Raw genomic sequence first — 10,093 nt, 5'->3', positions numbered from 1 at the left:
TGGAAAGGTTTCTCCGCCCACCGAGCATACCATCATCATCATCATCATCATCATCATCATCATCATCATCATCACCGAGCATACCATCATCATCATCATCATCATCACCGAGCATACCATCATCATCATCATCATCATCATCATCACCATCACCATCACCGAGCATACCATCATCATCATCATCATCATCATCATCACCGAGCATACCATTATATTGAATAACCCACTCTGTTCACCGGAAATATACCCAGCATTGCGCCACAGGTGACGTCTCGGGCACTTGACATGATTAACGGGAAAGCTGGACGTGAGTCGAGACGTTGGACTCGCGCATGCAGAAAATTCTGTTAATTGTGAAATATAAAAACTAAAAGACATGCAGAGGATTCTGAGGGTGTGAATATATGCAGTAATAATTTTGTCCACATGTAAATAATAATATAAGCTCTGAAATAAAATAAAAGTGTGCCTCATGTTGGGTCCAGTGATCCAGTAGTCATGCTGTATGTGCCATGGATAAAAATATAGTATATATATATTATAGTATAATAGTATAATGCACACACATTAGTTGACACTGCACACTGCACTATTGACCATTTGAGGGTCCTGAAATTATGCCGTGTGTGTGTGTGTGCGTGTAATATAGCTTGATTAGCTTAGCTTTGTATAAGAAATCTCCTCTACAGTAAGACAGTGCGGAAACAATGCAATAGGGCGTTAAACGCCGCCTTGCTGAAGTGTCTATCAGCTGTGGGCCTATCTGCGTGTGCGTGTGCGTGTGCGTCAACCAGGCTGATTGAGACGCAGCAGCGTGCGGGTTTGGGGTAGTAGACTTGGGCAAGACTCGAAAGAGTGTCAGTCTGTCCAATGGGTTGATGTATCTCATATAGACAATATCACTGGCCTTGACAGGTTAAGAATCATCTTTTGCTTTTTAGTGTAGCTTCAGGTCTAATGGCTTCAGGTCGTTAAGTGTCTCATCCTCTCACCCACGCCCCACGGTGTTCCCCGGTGAGTCAACAGGTGCCGGCATTTTCTCGAAGTGTTTTTGTCAAGTGAAACTGTGTTCTAGGCATGGATGTATTGGTTCTAGGCCACCACTGACACCCAACGACTGATAGCACGCGAAGAAATCTTTAGGGGGCGACACAACCAAACATAAACCAATTAGCCAATCATGTCGGTCTGGGGTGAACAGGCTCTTGCACACAGAAACAACTTACTGCATTATGGAACAGTCCTAATTGATTGCCTGCAGTATGTCCCCATTTTCCCATTATGGAGTAGCATTTCCCAGTGGACGCTTTTATCCAAAGCGATTTAGCCTACAATAATTGAATAGTCACTACTCGCCAAAACTGAAGTGCCCAAAGTGACTAGAGCATCTAGTGCTAAAACCAAAGTGCCAAAGCCAATTCGGATCAAGGTTTATCCAGTGACAAGCAGAATAGACCGAAATTGGAAAAGACTGAAATTGTAAATAATCTCAAGCTTTAATGAGATCCTATTAATCTAATGATGTGATACCACAAGTACTACAACAATCCTCCCACCTAAGCACTTATTGTATTATATTATATTGCACTGTAGCCTACTTTAGATTGTGATTCTTGCACTTTGCCTTCAGCACTAGATTATGCTCTTAGTCACTTGTTTTAGAGAGAAGATGCACTTGTGAGTTCTGGCAAGTAGTAGTACATTGGCTCTTCCTACGTAAATGCAATTATTGTTAGTCGCTTTGGATAAAAGCGTCTGCTAAATGACTGTAATGTAAATGTAATGTAATACCAACTTCCACGTTGTTATCAAGCCTATATGAGTTTTAAGAATAGCCAATTTATCTTAAAACAAATTTTCTTATGGCTAGCTTCCCTGCATTGTGTTCATTCATTAAAAAAAAAATCTCAACTCCTACCTTTGACATTTTGAAAACCCTTTTTAGTACCATACCACCGCTTTGGATCAACGGGCTTGCGGTTTATACTCAGGCTCATGATGAAGCCTGCAGACCACCTTGAGGTGCACGAGCTCTGCAAAACTCCTGCAATGATCCCATTTGACAGTGATGAGAAACACTTCCGCTAGTGAGCGAGTTTGAGCTGAGAGCCTCATTCTAACTCTACACCCCAGGGAGACAAAACCTTCACCAAAGGAGATGAAAATGTTTCAAAACTGGATCCAGGCAATTCCTTTGCTACTCCTTTGTCAAAGTAAGTTCTATTAAAACTAGAGGTTTTTCATGCCTGCATGCATAGGTCTAGATTTACAGATAGCCAATTATATTTTATAAAGACTCGGCCAGACTGTAAGGGTGTTTGGTTGGTAGGGACACTAATTTCTGTTCTTTTATTACGTGCGTTGCTATAACCTATATGCTCTACACCCCTGCCACGTGAATGCACGGACGTAAACACAGGCCACAATATCAGAATGAGCAGGTAGTCATAGCTGTTTGCCTAAATATATAGAAGCGTGTTTAAATTACAGATCACACGGTCTTCATAAGAAATGAACTGTCCCCCAGAAAGAAAAAATTACTCCATGTTGAAGCTCACATTCCGGGGACCCGTGTGTCTAAACTAGGTTCAGCTATGGTTTATTTATGTGATATAGACCTGTCATCTATTATCCTTGAAAATATGTATATTTTCATTTTTATAGGCTTGTTATACATATTTCATATTTATACAACATAGGCTAGGCCTACTGCGTAATAGTAGTAGCAGCTGCCTCTTAAAAATGTCCTTATTTGTTTACAATATGCTATAGAATTGATTGTACTGTTTTCGTGCAAACATTACAGGAATTGTTTCAGCATCTGTCGAAGTGAAGAACGAAGGTGAAGAAGTGGACATCAAATGTTCACCACCACACGTCGGCGGCTTAGTTTTATGGTTTCGAGTACTGGACGACAATGCTGGCATGGAATTCATTGAGTCTTTTAACCGCATTGATGGCAGCCCAAAAAACGTTATGAGTTCGATCTACGATGCTACAAAAATGAAATCTAACATCTTAGTTCTGAAGAGTTTCAAGAAGAAACGAGACAGTGGCACGTATGGCTGTGTCTCAATCAACGCCAATAAGCTATTCTTTGGCGAAGCAACTCAACTTGCAGGGCCAGGTGAGTGTGTAACACAAATGGATAAAAACAATATTAAGCCTGTTGTTTTATTTTAACCTTTTCCATAACAAACCTGCTCCATTTTCTTTTAGACCCACCGAAAATTCCAACAACAAGCAGTGCACCTTTGATGACAACCGTCTTGAACCAGCCCACGACCAAGCAAGCGTGTGTTTGTAACTCTGGCAGAGGTATGCTGTTGGATGTCAGATTGAATAGTTCACCACAATGATATAATGTATAATAATGTTATGGTTTAGATATTGGATGTTCCATTCAGGAGTGTGTGTGGTCTTTTCCAGTGGTGAAGGAGAACCCTACGGGGTCCTGTGACCCCCTCATGTGGGCCCCCCTGGCTGGAGGCTGCGGCCTCCTCCTCACACTCCTCATAGTCACCATATGCTACTGCAACCGTGAGTTCTGCGCGCACACGCGCACACGCGCACACACACACACACACACACACACACACACACACACTGATGCCCTTTCACACCTATAAGCATGGTAATATATTGTTACATCCACTTACTCCTTCCTAACCAGAATATCTTAAAAATTAAAAAGTATAACTATATTAAACCCAAAACTTATATTCTCTAGGCTATATGTTAATTCCATTTGTTTGCATGGAAATATTTACAGCATAGTAAATGCAATGGAAGAACATTGGATAAATATATATAAATAAATATCTGTAAATATGACAAATGTTTGACGTACCTGTATTTCCCGCTGTTCGTGTTTTGAACACTTAATGCCCTGAACATTTAATGCCCGTGTTCAGCCACACACACAGGACCTCAACACTATTGTTGCTTTCCTCCAGGTATCAGAACAAGACGCTGCCCTCATCATTATAAACGACAGTAAGTTTCACCCTTTTTTCTCAAGTCATTTTTCGATGGCACCTCTTCCATCACTGTTGTATCAGTGTTATTAAGTATCAGTCACTGTTGCATCAGTGTTATTAAGTATCAGTCACTGTTGTATCAGTGTTATTAAGTATCAGTCACTGTTGCATCAGTGTTATTAAGTATTAGTCACTGTTGTATCAGTGTTATTAAGTATCGGTCACTGTTGTATCAGTGTTATTAAGTATCGGTCACTGTTGTATCAGTGTTATTAAGTATCAGTCACTGTTGTATCAGTGTTATTAAGTATCGGTCACTGTTGTATCAGTGTTATTAAGTATCAGTCACTGTTGTATCAGTGTTATTAAGTATCGGTCACTGTTGTATCAGTGTTATTAAGTATCGGTCACTGTTGTATCAGTGTTATTAAGTATCGGTCACTGTTGTATCAGTGTTATTAAGTATCGGTCACTGTTGTATCAGTATTATTAAGTATCGGTCACTGTTGTATCAGTGTTATTAAGTATCGGTCACTGTTGTATCAGTATTATTAAGTATCGGTCACTGTTGTATCAGTGTTATTAAGTATCGGTCACTGTTGTATCAGTGTTATTAAGTATCGGTCACTGTTGTATCAGTGTTATTAAGTATCGGTCACTGTTGTATCAGTGTTATTAAGTATCGGTCACTGTTGTATCAGTGTTATTAAGTATCGGTCACTGTTGTATCAGTGTTATTAAGTATCATCAATTCAAAAGGACATTATGGCCTTTGTTGGATTTCTTACAAAGCCTTTGAAGTTTGAATGCAACTGTCCTGAATGAGACCCAGCGTTCTCTGTTCCTCTCTGCGTACAGTAAGCCACGGATGGCGCCGGAAAAACAGGCTATGGCCAACAGACCTGTCTAGAGACATCAGGAACATTCTAGGTAAAACTACACATTTCTATCAGAATTAACCTTTTCATATTTTAGTGTTTGTGATGACAACAGTGTTGCGATAATAATAGTCAACAGAAATTTAGAAATGTGCATTTGACAAAAAAACTTTAAGGAATCTTATAAGCTACAAAGGAATGAGATAATGATTAATTGAAAGCCAAGTATAACATATTGTATGAAAGTGTGCAGTGGACACTGGATTACTGTTGTGGGTAAATATGTTTGAAAGCACGTGTCACTGTGTTCTGAGTGTTAGGGAGCAATAGAACAAGCAACATCCCAGTGTAATATTAATATCATTGTTCGTTTGTTCCCGCAGACAAAGATAACGCCAAGAACAAGATATTTTACAGTCAGCTTTGTCTGCAAGACACTCAAATACACCTTTTTCAGCCATTTCATTTTCATATTTTGTCATTTTCATATATCATTTAAAAGCTTTTTATGTATACTGTAGGAATTCATCTGAAATACTTAGCTTTCTGAAGAGGATTCTGAGGGTGTGAATATATGCAGTAATAATTTTGTCCACATGTAAATAATAATATAAGCTCTGAAATAAAATAAAATTGTGCCTCATGTTGGGTCCAGTGATCCAGTAGTCATGCTGTATGTGCCATGGATAAAAATATAGTATATATATATTATAGTATAATAGTATAATGCACACACATTAGTTGACACTGCACACTGCACATATTGACCATTTGAGGGTCCTGAAATTATGCCGTGTGTGTGTGTGTGTGCGTGTAATATAGCTTGATTAGCTTAGCTTTGTATAAGAAATCTCCTCTACAGTAACAAGTCTGAAAGGATAACTACGTAGCTTTTTATTTGCATTTTTACAACACTTTAAATCCATTTACCTGTATATTCCTCTGTCCCAACAATTATTACAGCAAGTGTACAAGTATCCAAGGCCACTGCAGGCAAAATATAAGATTGAAAAGGGTTTTTGCAAAGACATTTGAAACACTTTCACACAGTCAGGAGAGGAAACAGCTGTCTAGAGCTTTGCACGCTGAAAAGAACAAGGAGAGAAAAGTACATTTGAAATGACGTGAAAAATAACTATAAAATAGTTCCCTTTAAAGTAATTTACACTTTACCCTCAACTTCACCCCATATACCAAATGACCCATACTGCTCTCTGTCCTATTACTATCATAGCCTCTTCATTTCATAATATCACTGCAAATTTGTAGGTTTTGCCCGATGTTGGCTAGAAACATCTGCTTTGATTAAGTAGTTCATTTAGACCCAGAATACACACAGCAAAAAAATATACCTCACAGATTTGCATTTAATTAGAATTACCATAATATTTATTATGTATTGAAGATATACCTGCACCTAAACACATTCTGTAAAAAAAGAGAAAAAGAAGGGGGATCAGCTTTTTAACATTATGAATGAAAGTGATGGGGGCTGTGTGAATTTTACATTGATGTCGTATATGGAGCAACATTTTTTTTTTTTTACAGTTTACAAACCGAGGTGATAAATTAGGTAGCGACCATTCTGGTTCACTTGTAAGTGTACTTTTGGAAATCACTACAATGCATTTACTGTAGAAGACCCCATTATATTGCTTTGCTTTACAGAAGGTAAATAGTATTGCATAAGCATCTCGGGTGCATCGGTATCAAACAGTCCACATCCTCTAAATCCTTTGACACATGTTCAGTATTTTAAACTACTATAATCAAACTAAGCGGACTATTCTTTACACTAGTGTCTTTATGGTGGCTGACCACATCACAATAGAAAACCTTTTTTTCTGTGTAAAACAAGATTGCACAAACATCCCGCTCCTACCCCCCCCCCCACCCCAGCTGACGATCGCTACTTCCCAAACGTTGAGGCGACATCACTACGATGTTGGCGTTGGTCAACTTTGAGGGAACATAGATGGGGTGCCTTGTCTCCAGTGGGAAATGCATCGTTTTCCAATCCTGGAAAAGTTAAAATTCTTAATCAATCTTTCTTTTATTTATTTCTTTTCTCTCTCTCTCTCGTTCTCTCTCTCTCTGTCTCGTTCTCTCTCTTCTCTCCCACTCTCATCTACCTATCTGTTATTCTTTCTACATCTCAAATGAACCCCCCCCCCCCCCACCAAACTAGTACAATCCTCTGTCATGTGCGAAACCAATCACTAAAGGCGTTGCGCACAGTATCTGTGTTTGGTGTGTGTGCATGTGTGTGTGTGTGTGTGTGTGTGTGCTCATGTTCGTCTTTCATCCAGTATACAGTCGACAACACTTAGAAAAAGAGAATCCTCGTTCAGAGCAGCTCCCTAGAATGGCGCCTCCCTGTGGCACTGGAGATCAACTGCACCACGAACCTACAACACACCACGGACATACTGCACATTAGGAATAACATCTTAGTAATGGATTCCTTTTTTATCCATTTGGCTGGGCGCAAAAAATAGCCTTGGTTTGACACGTTAATCAATCAATCAATCAATCAAAGCTTTATTATTACGTTAATGAAGTAGTGAGAGTTCTTACCCAGAGGTCTAGCTCTTGCCGCCTTTCTTTGTGGATGTAGGCACTACGTCTGAGCTATGCTGTCCGGACAGGTGGTCACAGGCGGATGAGTCTTCTGCATGGTGTTTCTAAGGGACGACACCCAAAGGTCACCCAAAGGTCACACAAACAATCGGAAACAAAAAGTCCAGTTAAACAAGAAAAACATAGCTTGTGTTTCTGAATGCGTCCGAATGCAAGCATGGAGGTAGTTGGCTTTACGCGTTTGTTAGGTCGTTGGCTTACTTTTGATTTTGACCTTGACTTGCTCTTGCCCTGCAACAAAGTCGACACCTTGGTTAGAATGAGATGGAGGTCCGGAGTGTTTAGTGTTAACAAACTGGACTGCAAAACTAGACTGCAAGATGATGCTAATGGACGAGAAGAGTCACGTCACACATCTGTTTTCTTGAGCGTCTATTAGCCTTAGTTCGACTACACGCTTAGTAATCAATCAATCAACCAATCGACCAATCAACCAATAAATCAATCAACCAAACAACCAACCAACCAATCAATCAATCAATCAATCAATCAATCAATCAATCAATCAATCAATCAATCAATCAATCAATCAATCAATCAATCAACCAATCAGTCAACCAAACAACCAAAAAATCTCTGGTGGGTAGCTGTCCAGACACTTCGCCCGTGCAAAAAAAACACTCAGCATTTGCAGTCTAGTTTCGGGGTTACAATGATAAGTGAGCTGGGCCGTAAAGACTCGATCATGCCGTCTGTGTGGGTTAATGTTCACCTTTGGCTTGTCTGCTTTTGGTTTGAACTCGGGGACGTCGGGAAGCAGGGTTCCCGCCAGGGAGTCCAACACCGGGCCGGACAGAGGCTGGACGAAAGAGAAACATCAACATCACAACAACGATGGGAATTACCGACGGAACGCACACGACGCAGTAACAACGTTCCTCATGGTTTTCATCGTCTTCACGTTAATTTACAACGATGCCGTTCAAATCCTGGGAGAGCTCTGGACTTTCAGTATGTATGGGAGTTAAGGGGTAAGGGATTAGGGATGGGGGGTTAGGGATTAGGGGTTAGGGATTAGGGATTAGGGGTTAGGGATTAGGGATCAGGGGTTCGGGGTTAGGAATTAGGGATTAGGGGTTAAGGGTTAGGGGTTAGGGATTAGAGATTAGGGGTTAGGGGTTAGGAATTCAGGATTAAGGGTTAGGGATTAGAGATTAGGGGCTGCTGTGGTTGGATGTTGACTGTTCGACTGCGGCAGGTACTGACCTGTAAAGGCTCTGCGTGCAGAGTGGGAGGGACTAGTTCTGTCGTGACCGCGGCGGGGGCGGCGGCGTCCGTGGAGAAGTCACTGGAGAGCAGGTCCAGGGCGTCCGTGTCGCTCATAGACTTCTGCAGGGCGGAGGGGGGGGGGGGGGGCCGGGTCAGTACTCTACATCCGGGTCACCTACCGTACATCCCCGAGTGTGTAGTCACGGATTACGTAATGGTGACACACGGCGCACACACGTCATTGCCGAGCGGCGCCGGATGAGTCTCGGCGAGTTTCACTCTCACCTTTTTGGGTCTGACGTCTGCTTGGGCCTGGGCCTTCACCTTTGCCTTGGGGGGACAAACAAGCCATAGTCATCAGCCACGTTTCCATCCACGTCAATCGAATTATGTGAGGATCGCTAAAAATATGAATGTGAATAAAGCCGGTGAACGTGCGTTTCCATCTAAGAGCTTTAAATCGGATAAAGCATTTATCACAAAAGCCTTTTATCGAACAGGAGAAAATCCGACGAGATCGACAGTACAAACTTTTTGTCGATTTTCATCACTTTTAATTGAATTTCCATAAGGCATTTAAGAAACATAAGTTTCCATAAGGCATTTTTAATTCGATATAACTTAATTCGCATAAAACGTGTGGATGGAAACGTGGCTATAGTCAGAAAGAGTTGGGATACAACCTGGTTCTGTATCAGCTGTGGACAACAAACTACCACCTGTAAACTCAACTAAAACAGTATATAACCCAGATAGCAAGCGGATGTGTAATGATTCTGGGCCATATATGGGCCGTAACTAACCCACAAGGGCCAGATCTGGCCTGTATATGGCCCAGATCCGCTTGCTATCTGGGTAACCATCTGTTGAATATCCGATTTGAGTTTGAGACATTTAACATTGAGAAGAAAAAAAAATTCCGGTGAGTGTGCTCTACAGATAGGCAGCTCTCCCGACCAATCAGGAGACAGGGTAGTGTCGGGGGGGAAATTGTAAAGAGAGGAAAGAAAGGGCCTTGTTTCCCCGATGCGTGAGTGTGCGGTATGGAGCGCGGTTTCCCAGCAGGCCCTGGGGTCCGGGGCGGTTACCTTCAGGTCCTCCTCTGTGGGCTGGTACTCGGGCGGGAGGCTGTCGTCTCGCTCTCCCATCTTGATGAGCTTCTCCTCAAAGATCTTCTTCTCCTAGGAGGAGCAGATACAGACACGGAGGTAAGTCTAACCTCTAGGAGGAGCAGATACAGACACAGAGGTAAGTCTAACCTCTAGGAGGAGCAGACATCATGGAGGAAAGTCTAACCTCTAGGAGGAGCAGACATCACGGAGGTAAGACTAACCTCTAGGAGGAGCAGACATCACGGAGGTAAGACTAACCTCTAGGAGGAGCAGG

At 41.6% G+C, this 10,093-nt stretch overlaps 1 protein-coding gene across 9 annotated transcripts in view; it reads right to left on the bottom strand.

The window, feature by feature from the left end:
- Positions 1-5,751: 5,751 nt before the first annotated feature.
- The window catches only part of cast (calpastatin), a 44,953-nt gene continuing 40,611 nt past the window's right edge, over positions 5,752-10,093 (bottom strand). For all 9 annotated transcript variants that reach the window (XM_084445204.1, XM_084445205.1, XM_084445207.1 and 6 more), the window contains 7 exons: positions 9,796-9,888; positions 8,993-9,037; positions 8,705-8,827; positions 8,211-8,297; positions 7,700-7,729; positions 7,436-7,542; positions 5,752-7,266 (listed from right to left, as the gene is read on the bottom strand). In XM_084445204.1, the coding sequence (XP_084301330.1) occupies positions 7,444-7,542; positions 7,700-7,729; positions 8,211-8,297; positions 8,705-8,827; positions 8,993-9,037; positions 9,796-9,888 (477 nt within the window). In that variant the 3' untranslated portion in view covers positions 5,752-7,266; positions 7,436-7,443. The remainder of the gene's footprint in view (positions 7,267-7,435; positions 7,543-7,699; positions 7,730-8,210; positions 8,298-8,704; positions 8,828-8,992; positions 9,038-9,795; positions 9,889-10,093) is intronic.

Source organism: Borostomias antarcticus (assembly GCF_949987555.1).
Source record: "Borostomias antarcticus genome assembly, chromosome: 11".
In the NCBI taxonomy this organism is placed as follows: Eukaryota; Metazoa; Chordata; class Actinopteri; order Stomiiformes; family Stomiidae; genus Borostomias; species Borostomias antarcticus.
This window is presented reverse-complemented; position numbering and strand designations above follow the sequence as displayed.